Here is a 22,198-nt window from a genome sequence, read left to right on the forward strand (position 1 = left end):
GAACTGGTTTCAGAAAAAAAAACTAAAAAAAAAATAATACTGATATTTTGAACCTTGATCCAAACTATATACGGTTGGTGGGTTATAGGGTTAGGGTCAGGTACATAAATCATGTTTTGTCATTCTGTTTTGTGCTATATCCAAACCCACTGATTGGTTAACACCCCCTCCCCATTAAGATGAAAATCCACTGATTTGTTACCATCTTTTTTATCTGAAAAAATTGGTTATCACTTTTATGATGCCAGTTGATTGTTATTGTATCATGTCCTTTCAATATCATAGTCAAACCCTAAATTATGAGCTTTTAAATCATGGGGAAATCTATCATGTCAGAAACACGTGATATGAGCTTTAACCAGTCACCCCAGTTGAATTTTGATAAATACCACCTGATTTGGTTACCAGTTTTATGATACCGATACCCATTCATTGGTTATAAGTTTTTCTGGTATCATGTCTTTTAGAAAGGGAACCCTTAATCATGAGAACAAGAGGTTAAAAGTGAGTCTTTCAAGGTAAGAGCACTCCTTCCCTATTGGATTGTAGATGGCAATTTTAATATCAACCATTTATATTGCTTCTATTGAATACATAAGGATCCAACTAATGCAGGTTATGGTGGATGATCTTATCAACAAGGAAAATGATTAAACAACTCAATTAATGGTTCAGATTAAGGGCAAGATAGCATTTGGGGCAACAGACTTGGCGACTCTGAAATTTGGTTAATGCTCCAGAAAGGCAGGTGGCCGTTGATACACAACTGATGCAGCACGGATCAAGATCCCAGCAGTCAAACCCCAGATTACGTAATTCTTATTGTCCTCCGTTTCATAATCAAAGAAATGGATCAGACGCTTTTTACCTAACCATTGTATCTCTTGTTCTCTCCGGTTCTCATTCTGATTTCACTGCATTTGGTTAACAATTTCCATAGAAGAAAGAAAAGAAAAGGACAGACTAGAATAAATAGACAAGGAACACAGACACAACCTTGATAAACATTTCCAAGGGAGCATCAAAAATTGCTTCCGCATTTCGAGTGGGCTTGAATGCTTGTCTATTGTTTAGTAAACCAATCACAGGAACCACTCTCAAAAGGTGCTGCAAAGCAAACATAACCATCTTTTCAAGATCAGAAGATATAAATAAATAAAGAAAGCAAAGCAAAGCACATGCAAGGTGGAAAAGCAATCAATTTTATGCTTGGGTTCATTCTCCAATCCATGGAGGGTAAGGCCATGTTTGGTTCAATTCTCATTCTTTCTCATTCTTACCCAAGATGAAATTCCAAGATGGAAAAAAATAAGTAAAAATGGGAAGAACGAGAAAATATTGCTACGAACCAAACACTCTTTTTCCAAAATATGATTTTTTTTTATGGCAAGAATGAGAATAAATTTGTAACCTGTTTGGTTACAAATTTCATTCTCATTCATTTTTTCATTAATCAAAATAATAATATAAAGGTGTCAATGGACCGGTTTTAGATTGGACCCCATCCAATCCATAATCAATTTAGATGGGTTGGACGAACCAACAAAACATATTGGATCGGACCAATCTGGTCCAAAATATTTATCAAATTGGATTGGACCATCCAGGCCGTCCGTAATAAAATTTATGTTGGATTGGGTTGGATTAAGCCAATATCTGGTCCATCGATCTAAGGTAAGAATATAGGTGCCTATGGACCGAGTTTGGGTTGAAACCAGTCTAAATCAAAACGAATTTGAACAGATTGGACGGTCTAGAACCAGAACGGTCTATTTCCTTGTCTTCTCTCCAATGAATATATATGCTTTCAATACAACATAGGAAAGACCATGGTCATTCAGATTCCTGTTTGAGATAAGCAAAAGGTCTACCAAGTGCTCATTTAGATGAATTCCTTGATCTGCAAATTAAAGGTTATTTGCCCATTCCAAGTACTGCTCATTTAGATGAATTTCTTGGTCTACCCCTAGCTCTTCTAGATCTTCGATGTGTAGCAAACCACATTGAAAACATAGTCAATAGGGAAGCAAAACAAGTTTTGGCCTATACAATAATTCCTTGGTCTATCCCTTAAATTTTAGTGCTTAGAAATATATCTTCTAAAGCATTTATGACATTATCTTCTAATATCTGATAATCCATTGTTGATTAAGTTTGTAACATATATATCTCTTGTGTAGTGAGATCAAGTCTTGTGGTGGGAAAGGAATTTTTCTAGTTCTGCACCAAAGCTGATTAAAGTTGCGAAATTTTCAATATATGGATATTTTTATGTTGGTTTATGTATGTGGCTGCATTAAATTTCTAGTAGTTGATGGTGAAGAAGCCGTCTGCAATGAAATTATTTGCTCCTTGACCAAGTCTCTAATGCCAACTAAGAGAATCATATGTGACTATGTGACTGTGGTCAATTCAATTAAATGATTTAAGAGAGAGAAAGAGGTTAGGGTGGTGTAAGTGATTTTTGAACCCTTTATTCCTTTTATTTCTTTCCTCTAATAGAAGAATGCTTTAACCATCAAAATCACTAATTAACTAAATATGCTTAGCACCAAACATCCACACATTTAGTGGAGAAACTTGAAAGAAAAAAAAAAAGATAAATAAAATGCCTTTGGACAACAAAATATTACTCTAAATATAATAATAGGACAGACAAGAACCACAGCACTGTGCATTATATGAATACGGAGGGACCCATCACCCACTCATCAGTCATTAGTGTATGAACAAGTTACATAAACAGCAAGAATGGCAAATATTTATTTCTTTCTTTGTGCTCCCCAGGGAATTGCCTAAAAGAGCAAAATAAAAAAATCTTGGGAATAATGGTTTTCAGTCAATATATTTGGGTGAATCTAGCCACAGTCAACTATGGAGCTCAAATATTGAGAAATATATGTTTCCAAAATCAGTGTTTACTGGGCATAAGCGCGCGAGATTATAACAAAAGATGTAATCACTTCACAAAAAAAAAAAAGAAAAAAAAAAAGAAAAACGGTAAGAGATTTTGAAAAGATAAGTGACAATAAAAGTAAAAAGTTCAAGTTATATGGTGGACATAGAATAATCTAAGCGTAGTTGAATGCCATCAATCAATCAATATATCAAAGTAGGCATTCTGTTCTTATGAAGCTTCTGAAGTTTTTCAAAACTTTAGCTTCCTGTGGTTGTAATGTTCTATTTCTAACAAAATGTTGAAATCCATGAAATTAAAAATCTTAAATTCTTGAAGTGCCAATGGGCTCATCCTATTCTAGCCCAGTTGCCTAAAAAATTCTTAAAACTCAATCACAAGCAGATAGAGGAAATCTAATTAACAACCATATCGGAGATGACAACAATAATTAAATGAAAATTAAGAAGAAAACAATAGGGAAATAAAAGCAAGACTGCAGGAAGTAGCAAGCAATGAATTGGTGCAGATGGGACATAAGGTGATCTATGCAAGGTGGAGTCATGGGTATGGTCTTACTTAGATTCTAATCTGACGTCAGGAAAAAAGTTCCCCCTCATGTAGGGCCCATGTGAATCATTTTTCTGAAAGCAAATACTCAACTTTGCCACTTGGTTAAATTTCTATATTCAGAACATGTAGTAGGAAAACAGTTTTTATATTCTGAAAGGAACAAAGCATATTTTAGATGGGTGAGATGATGAGAGTCGTAAAATCTTGATGATCAAGCTTTGGTGGGGGCGGGGGGGGGGGCCTCCTCCTCGTTATAATTATTCGGATATACAATGCTTAATAGCAAAGCAGCTTATGAGGACCTTACCACAAATACCAATTAAACAGTACTGATCATTGTGGACATGCAGACTCCGGAGGCCCAGATCCATCTCTTCTTCATCTTCAATTGGGGACTTATCTTTCTCTCAATTTCTCAGTGGTACTACATCTACATGTAAATATGTAATGTAAGAAAAGAGAACAAACAGATGGCTTCAGACTGATCAGGCAAGGTAAGTTCCCTCATGTCTTAGTACTCTCTATGTAAACTAGAAAGGACAGATTGTTGGCTGATATCTAAAGGACAGATTGTTCCCTCATGCCAATATATTTAGGTGAATCTTTCCCTTGCTTAGTTCCCTCATTGTGTTCATGGTTATCTATACATAGATTGTTTAAGGGTATGCCCTACCATACCTAGTACAGTTCCTTGGTGTACGAAGGATCATACATACCTGTTCTGTTCAGATACACCATCCCATACCAAGGATGGTTTGGAAAAGAAAAGAAAAGAAGCTTCTTCTACTACCACCCCGGACCAAGGATGCTCTGCTGCTCCTCTATAAACTCCGCCTAAACCCAAAGGGCCAAGATCAGAATTGATCTAAACTTGGGCATTAAGTTAACATCAGAATTGATTACCAAAGAAATAACTCAACATCAGAGTTGGATCAGTGTGGTCCATTGAACAATGGGTGTTACTTTCTGCAAGTGGGTCATACCAATTTGGAAATAAACTACTATTTTCTTCTTAATGTATTACATACAGTCTCAGCTGCTCTCCAGCAATGATTCAAAGCTCTATATACGAATGGAATGATTTCTGCATGAAAGCTCAAGCCCACAAGCTGTCGCATTCCAATGGGCTCCAGATCTAATCTGTGTCAACCAAGTCTAGATTTCTATAGCTTTGTTTGTCCTAATTGTTATCATACCTATCAGTTCACCCAACTCTATATTAGCTTTGTCTGCCTTAGTTGTCCCATGTGTGTGGCTACAGATCAGTTTCCATCTACAGATAGCCAGTATTGTTTTAAACTTTTTATTCCCATGTCTATGTAGGAGAAACCATTAGTTCATGCATGTTTCTGTTTCTCAGTGCATTAATTGATTTGCAAAAAAAAAACAAAGAATACAGATCTGTAATTGCATGTCCTTTCATACTGGGAAAGTGATTTCAAATCTGTGGGTCTTGACTATTACCATCCATTGAATAAATTAACAAGGTTGTCTTCCCCCACTAGAACACTTCTTTTCAGATTGCCAATTTGCCATTTCATGAAATCTGGGCCCACAAATGGATTATTTAGAATCTAGTTAATTTATCAAATTGAAATCATATCAAGAAAATATTATGTTTTGTTCTTTAATTAGCCTAGGTTGACCAATTCTCTTGCTTTTTAACCAAACATCAGCGAAGCAGACCCTTAAAGAAGGAAATTAATTGATTTCTTCAATTCCATAATCAAAGGAATATTTATATTCTAGAAATTCAGAAACAAGGTCGAGAAATCAGATTTTAATTTGAAGATTTCCATTTTCTGAAATGGCACAAATCCGAATCAACCATATTAGCAAATACCTCTCAGAATAATTGAGCTCAAGCCTGGCTGATACAATAAAATATCAAAACTAACATGAATATCTGCGAAGCTTACCTTAGTTTTCAGCTGATCAAATTCATTCAACCATACCAGACTATAAATTAAAGGGCGGCCTACTTTTTAACCATAAATTAATCTCAGGAGCTGCCTAATGACAAAGCTAGCTCAGCGGTCAGCTCAGAGCAGACTGCTTAACTGCTAAACCACTTGAAATAAGCGTTAACTGTTTAAGTATGCCATTAATGGCAAAATAGTGGAAGGGCGACCTACTTTTTAACCATAAATTAATCTCAGGGGCTGCCTAATGACAAAGCTAGCTCAGCGGTCAGCTCAGAGCAGACTGCTTAACTGATAAACCACTTGAAATAAGCGTTAACTGTTTAAGTATGCCATTAATGGCAAAATAGTGGATTAGCAGTTTTCAGCGGCCAACCTAAAACCATGGGTACATCTTAAGCTTCCAGTGTCTTTCCAACTTCTAAATGGATGGTGAGGTGCTCACGATCAAAGAAACTCTTAATTGTATTAGTGCAAATTAACTATGGAAAACATCAAACATAAAAAAGCAAAGCAATAAGATCAAGATAAACGATGGCAAAAAAATATCAGCAAAGCAATAAGGAAAATAGCAACAACAATTTATACTTAAAAAAAATGTATAAATTCCATAAAAATTCGAACACACAAATACCAATAAGTAACATAATGAAGAGACAAAAATTGATCAAATACCTTAATCAATGCTGCTTTCTTTTAATGCTTATAGGGATGATATTGGTGGTCAACCTAAAAGGGGCAAAAACAGAAGAAGAAGAAGAAGAAGAATCGAATTGCCTTGGTTTTGAACTCTTTGGATCGTTCTTAGCTTTAGGACTTCAACAGGTCGAGATCGACCTCACCGTTACCTTGTACAGAGCGAGAGAGAGAGAGAATCGATTAGTTTTACCTTGTACAAACTTCAATAGATTGAGATACCTCAGTAGAGAGAGAGGGACGGGGGTTAAACTTGTACAGAGAGAGAGAGAGGGACGAGGGTTTACCTTGTACAGAGAGAGAGAGAGAGAGAGAGGGACAAGGGTTTACCTTGTACAGAGAGAGAGTGAGGGACGAGGGTTCACTGACTTCAAGTCGAGAGAACTCGAGCTCGAACGAAAAAAAAAGGACAGGGCACGAAAAATTTTTGTGCCACAAATTTTTGCCGAAACCCAAATTTCATTCTGGGAAGAATGAATCTTGCGGCAAGAAATGAATATCCAAACACCTACATCCTATTCATTCTTGCCCATTCTTTTTCAAAATCGGCAAGAATTAAAAGAATGAGGCCACTGGCAGCGAACCAAACATGGCCTAATTTGCTCCTTCATCTAATAATATAGAGGTATAAAGACCACCAACATGGGTTTCTGCATCTTATCATAATTCCAGCACAATGTATATCTTGTCCTATATTTGTGCACATGTCTTCTTCCATTTTTAATTCAGTTCCTTGTACTCAGGATGAATAATTGCCCAAGAGCTAAACCCCCTACCCTAATCCAGGGCCCTAGACTCAGTTTCTATGGACTACCCAAGAACCTACAATGGGAGAGTTCAGAGACTAATGTTTCCAAAGTGAATCACTTACTCCATGGGGTCATGCGCTAGCCTAGCCCAATCCAGTTGAGTAGTTGTAGATAACTTGTGAGCAAGGGGGTTCAAAGAAGTGAGAATACTGGTACATTTTTTCATTACCAATCTAAGGGATTTTCTTTGTACAGTTTTTGCATGGAGACCCATTGCCAAAGGTCTTGGGCTGCCTCAGATTCAGTGTTTAAAAGTGAGAGGTGTAGGAAAAGGTGCAAGGGCCTTTTAACACCCAAGGTGTGAGGTGCATGCCTAGATGATGCAAGGCACGTACAAATAAAGATATAGAACATATAAAATGAATTCAAAGTGAAAGTGAAAGAAAATAGATGTGGATAGTATTAAAGTGCTTTGAGCACTCATTAATTCAAGCATGTGAAACACTCAACATGTTTGTCTATCTTCAGATTACATCACTTCAAGTAGCTAGTGTGATGATAGACATCTTGCATTCCAAACACTGGAGGTTGGAGCCTTTAAGGAAGCTATGTGAACACAAAACCTAAGCCTAGGACTGGAAATTTGCAGAACGGGCTAAGAGTGACCACCCCTATTGTGAACTCTACCATCTGATACCTATAGAAAATGACTCAAGTAAATGTAAACAATTGGTTGATTGCCTAGGAAATTTCTATGGAACAAGATAGATTTATGTATGCTAGATGTTCATAAAATTCATTCATATGAAATAAGCAGGGGCAAAAAGAAAAAAGACTTAAACAAAGGAAATGATACTAGAAATGCCCTCAAGAATCATCCAGTGCTGAAATCCAACAGTTTCGAAAACCAAACAAAAAGAAGCTAACATGGCATAAGGTATAAGTATGAAGGATTTCAAGAATGTTTACTTTGCGAAAGAATTGAGAACCAGTTGAAAAAGAATTTCCCAAATTATGATCGTATCCACAGTCTCCTATTTCTTTCAATTATTTCTGCGGAATGTTAACAATCTGTGATGATCGAGATCTATCCAACTTCAGTTCCTTTTAAGTTCTAACTTGACTATGGCCTTAGACTCCTATGACAAGCAAAGAAACGCAATGCCCTACATGACTCATGAGCTCATTATTGCCTACATAAAGTTGGGATTTTTATCACTTGGTTCATGATTGCAAGTAATAGCTTAATGCCCAACTGTAAAACAGAGAAAACCTATGTTTGTATTCAATTTTTTCCTTTAAGAAACTCCACATTCACAGTAAATCCAGAATAATACCAAATTGAGCAACAGAAACCATTCAAACCTAGATGGCTAAATCTTAATTTTGTTTGGAGATCTAGCAAAAAGAAAATGTTTCAGGTTTTTGAATTTCATCCAGATTGATTGGGGACAGATGAATAGATCATACAAAATTGCAACTAAAAGCAAAATCCCCCAAAGGAAATCGAAATTCAACTTCCACCGTACCTTAGGCAGGAAGGGTTCAAGAGTAGTGACAACATTGACAAGGGAAGGATCTAATCCTATCTCTTCCTTGGCTTCTCTCAGCGCTGTCTCGCTGTCATTTGCATCACCCTCCTCCGCTTTCCCTCCTGGTAAAGCAACTTCACCTAAAACAAAGACATCGACATCATTTCATAAAATTCAGGAAGAAAGCCAGCTGGATCCGTCGCAATCTCTACGGATGAATAGATCATACAAAATTGCAACTAAAAGCAAAATCCCCCAAAGGAAATCGAAATTCAACTTCCACCGTACCTTAGGCAGGAAGGGTTCAAGAGTAGTGACAACATTGACAAGGGAAGGATCTAATCCTATCTCTTCCTTGGCTTCTCTCAGCGCTGTCTCGCTGTCATTTGCATCACCCTCCTCCGCTTTCCCTCCTGGTAAAGCAACTTCACCTAAAACAAAGACATCGACATCATTTCATAAAATTCAGGAAGAAAGCCAGCTGGATCCGTCGCAATCTCTACGGAACTACGAATTCATCTCGTATCCTCTGACCTGAGTGAGTGGAGAGTTTCGAAGAGCGTTTAGTGAGGATGACACGAAGATCCCCACCATCGCCTTCGAAGAGGCAAACCAGGACGGCAGCTCTCTTGGGTCTGAACCTTTCAGCTTCAGGGCAATTAATGGGGGCCGCAGATTCTGCAAAACCCACCTGAGAAATCACCTTTCCTGCGCCTTCTTCCATTCGTTTCTCTTCGATATCGTCGTAGTCATCGTTGGAGGGCGGAGGTTTGTAGAGACGGAGCTGTTGAGCTAAGTTCAGAAGCCTCTGAGAAGCTCTAAAACAAGTCGAATCCATGAGAAAGGAGGGAGAGTTGCGAGTGGGGAACGATGGAGAGGTGGCCATTGACATCCTCCCAATGGCAAGGACTGAAAATATCTGCCTGAATCGCATGACAAAAAACGTACCTCGGAAGCTGGTGATCGAATGATTCCATGAGAGTATCCAATGGTAGGCTTCCTACCTTCAGATCGGAACAAGATGAGTCGTTGAGGAAAGCGAACTGTTGAAGTGTTGCTAACATGCTATGGCTGAGTTTACATCGACGTCCCACTGTACATCTCAACTGTGTATTGGGAGACAAGTACGGAAAAAGTGAGATGTGCATGTGGGGCGTGCTGTGTGAGGCGCTGAAGTGCCTCGCTATGGCTGGCGAAAAAGGGAAATCGGAATCATTCGGTGCAAGGTCACTTCCCACAATCTTTATATTCTTGCATTCAAATATCTTTTGGTATTATAGTAGCAACTTTTGAGCCTTAATATCAATAAAATATTTTTAATAAAATTTTAATAATAATATCAAATAAGGACAAAATTATTGTTCATCTTCTTCCTCTTGAAGATTATTCATCAGCGCTGCCACCCGCTGTCGCCTTTAGCAATGCATCTGCCCACATTCACCTCTACCTCTACCCAACACCACCACCTCCGGAGGTAGAGGTAGAGGTGACGGCATTGGGCAAAGGCGGAGGCGGAGGTGTTGTTAGAGGTTGTTGGAGGGGGTGGCGGGCGGTGACACCAATAAAATGATCTGCAATAGGAAGAATATGAATAACGTTTTAGACCTTATTTGATATTATTTTTAAAAAGTTGATATATTTTTGAAATTTTATTAAAAATATTATTTTTATTGATATTAGGGTCCAAAAGTTGCCCTTATATACTATAATCCTAATATCTATCTTTCCATGAAATAAAACATAGAAGTACAGAGATATTCTTAATGCAAGGCTGTAATGGTTGTTCAAACGATATTCCAAGTTCCAAGGGGTCTTGTACTGACTAAGCCGATCTCACTTGAAGGCATCATTCCTTTTCACAGTGGATGTTAAAGTGACCTCAACAAAAATTTCATTAAGGCATAGGAAGGAATAGACAGTCCTAACAACTTTGACGAAACATCTCCTTATAGAGAAGGGATACCTGCCAAGGCAAATTCAGTCCTCACAAAATTGTATTTACATCGTGACTATCTTTTTATTTATATTCATTGGAGATATTCCTAATGCATGACTAAAAAAGAATAACGTGAGTACGGTATGCACGCAATTCTTTCTCTTGCAGATTATTCATTAGCGCTGCCACCCGCTGCCGCCTCCGGCAATGCCTCTACCCAACACCGCCACCTCCGCCCACCTCCAAAGGCGGAGGTAGAGGTGACGACATTGGGCAAAGGCGGAGGCGGAGGTGGGCGGAGGGAGGTGTTATTAGAAGTTGCTGGAGGTGGTGGCAGGCGGCGACACCAATAAATGATTTGTAAGAGGAAGAAGATAAACTGTATTTTAGACCTTATTTGATATTATTTTTAAAAAATTAACCTACTTTTGAAATTTTATTAAAAATATTATATTTTTATTAATATTAGGGTCCAAAAGTTGCCCTTATATGCTATATCCTAATATCTATCTTTCCATGAAATAAAACACAGAAGTACGGAAATATTCCTAATGCAAGGCTGTAATGGTTGTTCAAACGGTATTCCAAATTCTAAAGGGTCTTGTATTGACTAAGCCGATCTCACTTGAAGGCATCAGTCATTTTCACAGTGGATGTTAAAGCGACCTCAGCAAAAATTTCATTAAGGCACAGGAAGGAACAGACGGTCCTAACAACTTCGACGAAACATCTCCTTATAGAGAAGGGATACCTGCCAGGGCAAATTCAGTCCTCACAAAATTGTATTTACATCGTGACTATCCTTTTATTTATATTCATTGGAGATATTCTGACTAAAAAAGAATAACGTGAGTACGGTATGCACACAATTATGTGAGGACCAAATCCAATTTCCTAAAATGGATGGTCTCCTCCTTTATCAAAAGCTAATTGGGATCAACTCCTCACATTAAAAGCAGGGCTGCAAAGGGTTCGATTGAATTGGAAATAGCATGTTCGAATTTGATTTGTTTATATTCGAATTAAAATCGGATAATATCCATCTAATATCAAATGAATTCAAATCAAATTCAGATTATAATCGGATATTAAATAATATAAATAGATTACATTAAAAATGATCAAAATAGTATATATTATTAATAAAATAAGGTAAAATGATTTTCATATCATATTTTATAAATAAAATAAATTGAAAATCATTTGCATAAAACTTGAACATACGACAATTTAGTGGAAATACAACATTAAAAACAATATAAATGATAGAATATAATTTTTTAAGAGTAGATCCATATTTGGTCCAATTATAAATGGATTGGATATTGGCAGCCTCCAATCAACTAATTTTCAAAACATGCCTTGACTGCTAAACACGACTTTGACTCAAACGGCCGATGGAAAAACTCTCCATTCTTTTGCTGTCAAGGTCGTCAAAGGCCATGGCGTTCAAGGATACCCATGTACACTTGAAAAGTTGGCAGAACTCACAAAGATTGAAAAGGCGAGACTTGAATTGAAACACAAACACCCTACTGGTCTTAGGAGGTGCTAATATCCCGCTACTTGTCAATGGAGTGGTGCTCTCTTCTCTGTGAAAGAACCAAAGGTGCAAAATTGGGCTTTTGAAAAACCACAGCCTCACGTGATGTCACATGCAAACACATTTTAACAGATTGCTAATAGAGGGAGGTCTTTGTCCAATGAGTTACCACCCGACATGTGATGGGAGGTCTTTGTTTAATTTATAAAAAGAAACACCACCAAGGGTTTAGTCTTCTACTTTAAATTAGGCAATACAACGAACCCAAGGAGCAGATGTCCAGATTTCCCCCACCCAACCCTATTCAGAGATCTATCCATCTATCAATATCCAGGAAATAAAACTAGACAAAGTAGTTTTGATTTGGTCCAAAAGGTGCCAGCAAGCTCACAATCTCTCTTTGGTGAGAGAACAGTTGCTAGCAACGCTTTGAGTTGAACCTCTCTACATGGAACTTATAAACTAAGTTCTTTGTTCAAACACGAGAAAAAAATTCACCGCAACAAAACACTCGGCTTTTGTCATGGTCAATTTGTATCTCCTGCAAAAACCAATATGTACCAAGTGTTAGTATATAATCCATATAAATGATCCATCAAGACGAATATAATAAGGAATCTTTGGACCAAAAAATAAGGAATCTAATTTTATTTATGGATAACAGATTTCCACTTCATTAATATAAAGTTATAAACAGAGAATTATGTAGGTAGGATTACCTACCTCTCCCTATTACAAGGATTACAATTGTGCCCAATCACACCTATTTGCCCCTTGCTTGGCTAAGCTTCAGCCATGCCAACCATTAGCCTCCCTTGGCGCCCATTGAATTTTTATTGTCATTTCCCTTGTTAACCATTTAGGTGGTGTTCAGTGGTGTGGATGGGCCACAATATATTGCATTTCAATTCACACCACATCCATGCCGTGCATTCGGTTGGCCCGTGGTGTGAACCAATCCACACTCTCTCATAGATTGCTCCACACCACCGCCCAATTTCTCGTCCACGGGTTTTTCTTGTGGAACCATCTACACTACACTGTTTTATCTATGGAACAATGATCCCATGCTTCGCATGGGATGTTTTACCCTAATACAAGACCTCTTTTATTAATAATTGTTAACATTATTTTATTAATAATTAACTTTCAAATATTATTTTATTAATAAAAATAATTATATTTAATATTAAATATTATCAATGTTATTGCTAATCTTGTTAATTATTATTGATATTATTTTTATTAATATTAATAATTGTTTTTAATTATTATTAAAAACATTATTTATTATTAATATTATTGTTAATATTATTAATTATCATTAATATTATTTTTATTAGTTATTAAAACTCTTAGCAATTTACTAATATTTTTCTATTGTGAATATTACTAAAAAATAATATAAAATATATTTTTTAATGATTAATGACATAGATCATCTCAAATATTGTAGTTGAGATGCTTTGAATATTATTTTATTTATTATTAAGTTTTGAATATTATTTTTATTAATATTAATAATTGTTTTTAATTATTATTAAAAACATTATTTATTATTAATATTATTGTTAATATTATTAATTATCATTAATATTATTTTTATTAGTTATTAAAACTCTTAGCAATTTACTAATATTTTTCTATTATGAATATTACTAAAAAATAATATAAAATATATTTTTTAATGATTAATGACATAGATCATCTCAAATATTGTAGTTGAGATGCATGGAATCACACACAGGCTATGGACTGAAATGCGCCACACTTGGCAGAACACCCATGGAGGTGTGGTGTGGATGAAAACACACCACCCAATCTCTCATCTATCCTACAGAACACCCCCCTTAATCTTTTTAACAGCGCTTTTATGAGTCCAAGCAGCCTTCTTTTCATCCTTCAACCAACCGACCTCTACTTGAGAGTCCCCTTCAATGACCACCCTCCCAAGGCTCATTTATTTTGCCTTTTGAACTCCAAAAGGTACAGCTAGTAATTCAGCTTTTGTTAAATCCCCCATACCAACAGGACCAGAGAACAAGACTAGTAATACAGCTGGTAAAGGAATAAATCATTAGCATGAACAGAAGTACCATCATTAACTTGAGAGAGAATTATTAAGTCAAAATAAAGAGAGAAAAGCTGATTATAAACACTGAACCATGCCAAATTGATCAGGTTTTTACTAACCTGGGAATGATAATATGACTCACGTCACAGATACATCATACATACATACATATATATATATATATATATATATATATATATATATAATAAAAAGAGGAGTGTGTGGAGACCAAGGGTCTCTCACCACAGGCCTTACACTGAGTCTCCCCTTCTCTCCACACGCGTGAAATATTAAAAACCCTCGTGTCTTTTCATAAAACCCTCTCATGTCTTAATTTTCTCTATTAAAATCACTCATTTCTCTTCTCTAATAAAATCATTCTTAATCTCCCTCCCCCCACTCTTTTATAACCAATGTTTGTAACATCTCTCCAACCTCATTAAATTCCTTATTTCCCATTAAAAATCTTTGGAATTCTTTTGACCTTTTCTGATAAACTATGGATATAAATTAAATGGGCTCAGTGGGGTTAAGGGCCAACCCTAGACCAACCTTGAACATTGACCTTGGCCTAGAACCAAATTGATGTCAAAACTTAAATTTGCCAACCCAAACCTAACCAAATTTTTATTCAACCCCATGTATCTGCATGGGTTTACTTGCTAGTTAACAAAGAAACTAGAGCACTTATTGTGGGGAAAGCTGTTTAAAGTGATGCCCAATGTGGAGATCACAATGCCTAGAAGCTCCAACAAATTATTACACATTATCAAGAATAAGATGAACCATCAACCGTATGCACTATTGGTATCCAGTTTAACAAAAATATGGGCCTTCGACAAGCCAGAGACCAGAAGACAAAGACAAGCATAAATATGTTAAGATAAACAGATTTGCATGTGAAGAAATAGTTGGTTAGCCACGAGTGTGGGGTCCATACCCACACTCAGGCTCTAGTGTATGTGGTTTCATACCCACACCTAGTTGTTTCTAATTTCTTTTATTAGTAGTTTCTAATTTTTTTTATTAGAAGTTTCTAATTTCTTTTAAGTTGGGCCGGGTGGCCTCATTGTTTCTATTTTTTGTTTATTGACTATTCTTGTAAAGAACCTAAAGCTATAAATAAAGAAGTGTATGGGGCAGCAGATCATTAACTACTGAACCCCTTCTCTCTCTCTCTCTCTCTCTCTCTCTCTCTCTTTTTTCTTCTCTTCAAACCTGTATTACTTCTTTAATACAGCAAACAGTTCTTCTTCTTCTTTCAAGTGTATATATCTTGTTGCCTAACCATTTGAAATACATTGAACTGGCTTGATACAGCTGCCCAAAAAGTGCACCATGACCACTCTTTTTTTTTTATGAATATCATGACAACTCTCTACCCATGTAAATCACTCTCCCAGGGATGGTTGAAAATGTAAACTATGCCACACTAGTTTCTTTTGGTAATACATTTTTGCAATAGTTAGTATGATTTGGGAAAGAAAAAAGAATAAAAGAACTTTGTGAAGGGAAGACAAAAAATTAAACTACACTAGTACTGGTGTATATAAAGCCAAAATACTTGTTCTGTGTCATATCCAATGGAAATTTTTTATCAACAACAAAAGGAAATTTATTCAAGATCAATAGCAAGAAAAGAATACAAGGAAGAAAGGAACAGAAAAACCGAAAAAGGAACAAAAATCATCTAAGATGCCCCAACCAGTGCAACCCCAGCCAACACAAACAAACCAAAAACAGCAATATACCTATCATTAATTGATAGTTGCAACTAAACCAACATCATAAACAAGAAGCAGCAGGTAACTCGATACATATCCAAAAATCATTCTTTCAACAACTCCACAAAGAGAGATTCACCCAGAACTATGACTGAGAGTACTAGTGCAAGTCACCACACAAAATGCACAATACATAGAGAGGTTCACCAAGTGATAACTTAATATCTCTTCACATTCTCTGTCAGAATAGATCACATGCATTTATTTGAACTCTTTGTGTACCAATGCCTAATAAAGACAATGACATTATCATAGATCACAATATCACATGCATTTCCTATGAATTATTGGGTTGATGGCAAGAAGACATAAAAAGTTAAATACACGTTTATAAGAAGCAAACCAAATGGCTAACTTTGCAGACAGTCAAGAGATCAAGTGCTAAACATGGCCCAACCAAACCCAGTACATGAGCTATTTATGATGTTGTAAGGGAGTAGTTTACCCTTGATGTTTGATCTTTTTTAGAGCTTTAGATAATAAAGCTTTTACATAGATTTTATCGTAGAACTCGTATGAGATCCACTAGAGATGATTTCACTAAAAGCTCTACCTGGTACCTCTACCTATGTATATAAATCAAGAAATGTTAAGGAAAATGATTTTATGAAAGTATTAAAAAAATCCATAACACTACTTATTTGTATATGAAGATTATTAACAAAGAGTTGGAATGATTATACATGAAACATTATGGTGGTGTGATGCAAATAATACAATAAAAATATTAGAAATGTTGTTATCTTAAAAGTAAATTCTGTTAGAGATATATGGTTTGAAACAACTACCTAATAGGGGCATGGTGTGAAAATTCTGCAAACCCAACTTCAATGTAACCCATGTTAGAAGAAATGTTTTATTTTAAGGATTTTTTTTTTTTGGGATCAGCAGAAGATTTGTTTTATTAACTTAGGTTGTGTTTGGTATCGTTGCTGCTTCTACTGGAAACATTTGAGTAAAACAGGCCACTGTTTACATAAAAAATTACAATTTTAGTATTAAATGCAGGTAGCGTTGCCACTTAATCATGAAACACCAAATTTGATGTTTCTATTATAAATGCCAATACCAATCCAATGCATACATTTTTTTTAGTGGAAGTGGTTATCTGATGTAATGTGGCAAGATAATTTCCCAAAATTTTGTATTGATAAACCCCAAACGTTTCTGGTAGAAACAGCAATGACACCAAGCACAACCTTAGTTATATGAAATCAGTACACTTTGATGACAAGAATGTCATCCCAAGTATCAAAAGCTAGATTACAAAGAAGCTGAGTACAGTTGCTGCCTTGCAACCCCTTGTTTAGCTAGTGGAAGTGGTTATCTGATGTAATGTGGCAAGATAATTTCCCAAAAGTTTGTATTGATAAACCCCAAACGTTTCTGGTAGAAACAGCAATGATACCAAGCACAACCTTAGTTATATGAAATCAGTACATTTGATGACAAGAATGTCATCCCAAGTATCAGAAGCTAGATTACAAAGAAGCTGAGTACAGTTGCTGCCTTGCAACCCCTTGTTTAGCTAGGGAATCAGTCAGCTAACATTTGCAGTTTCATTTTAATGATTGTTGTAAAATCATATTAGAAAAAAATAAAATTTGTCGAATAATTAATACAGTTGTCCAAATAATTTACATGAGCATGATTTGAAATGGTTTTATATGGATTACTTCTATTTGCAACAGTTTGACTATTTTCCTCAAACCTTAGAACCTATATTATGAGTTTTATGAGAGTTTTAATACAAAATATATCAAAATTTAATACCAAAATTATCAAATCTTAATACCTGTGTGCATGTCAGAGAGTGGTCAAATTATTGTGCTTTTGTCTTTATCACCTTCTTCTTGGCCACAAGGTTCATATTCCCCCATCTCTACATTCCTAAGTCATAAAAAATTAATTAATATTTATTTTGATGATTTTCTAGATAAGTTGGAAAAAATACCTGTTTAGAGCATTTTTCAATAAATGATCCTTCTTCTATCTTTTCATCTTGGCTATTGCTTTTTTTTGAGGCATTTCTTGGCCCTTTCAAAGAGTGTATGGTGGAAACCTTGTGTTTAAAATCCTTTAACTTGTTTTGAAAACCTGCCTTCCACAAAACTAGCATCAATGCTACCAACGAGACCCCATGTTATCATTTTCAACTTGCATACCCTCCAATGTTATAGATGATTGATCAAATGTTGTTTGCTTTAAACACCCTGTCACATTTTCCAAAAGATTTTCTCCTACTTGCATAACCATCTTATAAGCATCATCATTAGATGCAGCTTTATTTACCACTTGAGTAAGCAAATGAAACATCTCTTTCCTATGTGCTGCTATCTTTGTAACTTGATCAGAATAGCAATTAGAGTCATGAGATGCTTCACTTCTAGATGCTTTCGCACCAATTGTCCATCTTTTCAATATATAGCACGAGGGTAACATCTCCACACGTCTATAATCAAGTATCTTCAATGCATGTCTGCATAAGATCCCAACAAATTCAAACTTTTTGCAACTACAACTGACTGAGTCATTTCTAGAATCAAAAATCACCTTAAACTGACGATTCACCCCATACACGCAAATTGTATATTCAACAATTGTTTCAGACACAACATGATCTTCTTCAATTCTGCAATTCAATTGTTGCAATACCTCATTATAAAACATAGAAAAAATAGGGGGTGTATACACATGGGCAGCAAAATCTAATATTCCTGTATGTGTTGCCATGGTTGGGGTGCTTTGTGTTGCTGCAAATTCGGCTTTTAACTCTTCATACCGCCTATCAGTAACAACTCTCTCAAAATGTTGAAGGAATCTTGACAAATCATATTTGATGTTGAGATATTTCTTGAGACAATTATTCAAATTCTCACTTCTCTGTATTGTGCTCATGTCGGCAGAAAATGTTTCTCGTTCAAATGCCAACGCCCATTTATGCCTTTTACTATACAATCTTTGCAACCAATTATTTTCTCGAAGTTCATACCTATTGATCATGTTCTTCCATGCATCTTCAAATTCATCAACATCCTCGCAATCATATACACAACTACTGAAATCCTTAGAAAATGTCTTGAACTTCTCAAATACACCACTAAGGTGTTTTGCAGCATTTTGGAACATATGCCAAACACACAACCGATGATGTGATTCTGGTAGTACCAAATTAATTGCTTTTTCCACAATTGCATCATCATCAGTTAGAATTGCATTTGGTTTTTTTCCTCCCATTGTTTTGAGAAACACCTTAAACAACCACTCAAATGTATCTATACTTTCATCATACAATAATGCAGCACCAAAAATAATTGTTTGCCTATAATTATTCACCCCCACAAATATTGCAAATGGTCTATTTTTCTTGTTTATTCTATATGTTGTGTCAAAACATACCACATCACCGAAATGGGCATAATCTACTATCATTTGTGCATCTGCCCAAAACAGATTTGTAACTAATTCAGCTTGGTCAAGTTGTATTGCATAGACAAAGGATGGATCTTGGGACTGCCTATCTTCAAAATATTGTAGAACATCACCTGCCTCCCCCTTATCCATTTTCCTAGTACGGTATGAACTTAAGTAATTCTTTAAATCTACAGAAATGAACCCAATATTTTCACAATCACCAGCTTCATTGACCGTCAAATCCATTGATACTCTTGGAGCTATCCCTGTATCTACCATTTTAGCTTGATCACCTTGTACCTTACCGGTGATTCTTTGTGATCTCAACATATATGGCATGCTAGGAGTTGCAATCGTATGATTATGAGTTTCATTAAAATCAATGACACGATAACAACCATCCTTCCCACGACTTATCTTCATAACTGCCATACATCCGCATCTTGTCTCTGCTCGGGGATTCTTGACATTGATCCTACGTTTATCTGCAACGCGCTTCCCTTCTCTAGAACAACAAAACTTGCAGAATCTTATTTGGCAAGTCCGCTTGCATACTACTTTATTATCCTTTCGGATACTGAATCCCACCCTTCCAGCATATGTATTATAAAAATCATATGCTTCATCCACTGTTTTAAAAGTCATGCCAATCTTTGGGGTCCACTCTTCAGGAGTAACACTTGATTTTTCCTTGAGTTCATTTTGCATACTTGCATCAAGGCCTTTCCTTTCTTCAGATGTAGGCACATCATCAATCGGTTTCACCGTTTCACTAATGTTAGGTGAAGGATTTACCTCATTTGTATCATTGGTAGTGTTAATTTGTCCATGTTCATCTCCATCAAGTTCAAAAACCAGCCTTTGCATGGAGTGTGGGCTACCCTCCATTCTCTTTTTGATTATCCTATTACACACAACAAATTTTAATCAACCATTAAAACATTATAACATCAAAAATAAAAAGAGAAGAAAAAAATTAAAATCAACATGATAAAAGGAGCAATAGAGTAATTTGGGAATCCACTATGCTAGAGATTAAAAATAGCTTCAATTAATTATCTAACTAACAATTGGACAACCTTTCCATCCAACAAGTTTTTTTCATAATTTTCCTTTTATTTTATTTTTCTCACTAAGAAGTCTTTTTTTTTTCATGTTAACCAAATACAACACAGATCCAGGCATTGAGATGGCAAGAATGTGGAAATTACAATAAAAACTGAACCATCTAAGATGGGAATCATTGGTTTACATGATGGGTCTGTAAAATACTAACTAGAGGAAGGTGAGACAAACAAAACTCTGAAAGCTGCACTGATTCTTAATAGGAAAAAAAATCAAATAACTTATATACGTTATTGGACATCCTTGCCATGCAAACAACATATATAGAGGATGGAAAAGAAGTCAAAAATAGATCAATATTTATCAGAAATATAAACTTAGAAACATTGAATGCAAATGTCTGATAATTGAGAAACAAAAAAGATAAACAGAGGAAGACTAAAGACCATCATATTTGATAAACTAAAGTGCAGAAGGTCACAATATTTTCTGAGCCTTCGCTAAACTCTGGAGCATCTCTCAAATGCTTAAAGTTGGAATTTAAAGCAATAAATATACACCAAATAACCTAACCCACTAGATAGCTAGATGCATACTGACACAAGTGGGGAAAAAGGAGAAGAATAAGATTAGAAGAAGAAGAAACGATATTCCGAAATCTTAAACATATTTCCATGGACTGGAATTTGATTTGAATTTAATAAATTCTGATTACCTAATTAGATAATCGGCATCATGTATGTAACAAAAAAATAGTAAAAAATATAGAAACAAAAATTTTCAAATTTGACATGGATCGGCATCATGTCTGCAACCTCAATTATCTTGAACTGTTCTAACTACAAGAAGTTAAGAAAAAAAAAAAAAGAAACTAGGGTTAGGGTTCTGAGCAATCTGTTGAGCGGGTTCCAGGTAAAGCCATGGAAAATCCCGTGCAGAAAAAGAAAATGAAAATGAAATATGCACCAGTATACCTGGTTTGGCCGCCGGTGAGAGTGAACTTCCGGTAAAAAGAAAACACGAAAAAGAACTTAAGAAGCATCATGAAAGAGAGAGAGGAGGTGGGGTTCAGGTGGCGCGCTTGGCCACCGGTGAGAATGTGGGAAAATTTTTACCTGGTTTGGCCACCGGTGAGAATAATTGCCCGAAAAAGTGGACGCCGTCAGAGAAAGGAGGTGGGGTTCAGGTGGCGCGCTTGGCCTCTGTTCGTTCTGCAAACCCTGAGTTTGTTCGGTAGCTTGCTTGGCCTGGTTTGGCCGCCGGTATGTGAGAATAATGGACGGAGAAAATGGACGCCGGCGGAGCAAAGGAGGTAGGGTTCAGGTAGCTCGCTCGGGCGGGAAGGGAAAAATGAAAAAACACAAGTTGGTTTCAGGGAAGGTCAGATTCGCACATGAGAAGCCTCAGTCGTGCTTCGTGTGGAAGGAGAGTGGCACCGCACCCACAGCATATTGGAATTGTGTTGGGAGCTAAAGTGCTACCAGTAGATCCGGACAGTCGCTTGTATTGGCATGACACATTGACACCGTGTCGGAAGTCGAGACTTCGGATATGGTCCCAATACAAGGTCCTAACAAACAACGATGCATAATCGTGGTAAATACAAGTACGATCCGAAAATTCATATGATCTGAATTCGAATTTAAATTTATCAAAAATAAAAGTATTTATCAACCGAGGGCTGGTAAATTGGTGTGTTCCAGCAAAAGTTGAATTTAAATTTTTAAGTAAATTACAAACTCTCTGAATTTTTATATCGTGACAAATACTTCGTCAGCCGTTAAAGTTACATTATAGAAGGCACTAAATTACCAAAATATCTCACTAATTTTTTTTTTATTTTCATTTTCTTATCATTTCTTAAAACTTAACTGATCCAAATGGAGATATGTTGCTTTAACAAAGTGGCCGGGAAAACAACATACTCTGATTTTCTGGTTTCATATTGTTTATGTTGTTTATCTCTTCTCTCTCTTTCCATAAATGAATCTTCTCCATTGGAGAAGGCAATGAA

The 22,198-nt window shown here is 36.0% G+C and overlaps 1 protein-coding gene and 1 pseudogene across 4 annotated transcripts; both read right to left on the reverse strand.

Moving 5' to 3' along the window:
• Positions 1-556: 556 nt before the first annotated feature.
• Positions 557-9,302, reverse strand: LOC148877584 (nudix hydrolase 15, mitochondrial-like; annotated as a pseudogene). Its single transcript, XR_016097546.1, has 4 exons — positions 8,903-9,302; positions 8,657-8,799; positions 997-1,107; positions 557-905 (listed from the first exon to the last, which is right to left on the reverse strand). The product of XR_016097546.1 is annotated as a nudix hydrolase 15, mitochondrial-like (transcript).
• Positions 9,303-11,999: 2,697 nt separating this feature from the next.
• Positions 12,000-21,660, reverse strand: LOC148877585 (protein FAR1-RELATED SEQUENCE 5-like). Of its 3 annotated transcripts, none has more exons than XM_088942185.1 (4): positions 21,300-21,660; positions 17,660-20,023; positions 17,501-17,587; positions 12,000-12,388 (listed from the first exon to the last, which is right to left on the reverse strand). In XM_088942185.1, the coding sequence occupies exon 2, from the start codon at positions 20,005-20,007 to the stop codon at positions 17,830-17,832; it is 2,178 nt and encodes a 725-aa protein (XP_088798311.1). In that variant the 5' UTR covers positions 20,008-20,023; positions 21,300-21,660; the 3' UTR covers positions 12,000-12,388; positions 17,501-17,587; positions 17,660-17,829. The 3 variants fall into 3 exon arrangements, with proteins under 3 accessions (XP_088798311.1, XP_088798310.1, XP_088798312.1); XM_088942184.1 differs by having other exon boundaries at positions 17,501-17,595; XM_088942186.1 differs by lacking the exon at positions 17,501-17,587.
• Positions 21,661-22,198: the final 538 nt, after the last annotated feature.

The sequence above is a fragment of the Nelumbo lutea genome, chromosome 1 (genome assembly GCF_056320005.1).
Source record: "Nelumbo lutea isolate HS-2025 chromosome 1, American lotus-T2T, whole genome shotgun sequence".
NCBI lineage: Eukaryota > Viridiplantae > Streptophyta > Magnoliopsida > Proteales > Nelumbonaceae > Nelumbo > Nelumbo lutea.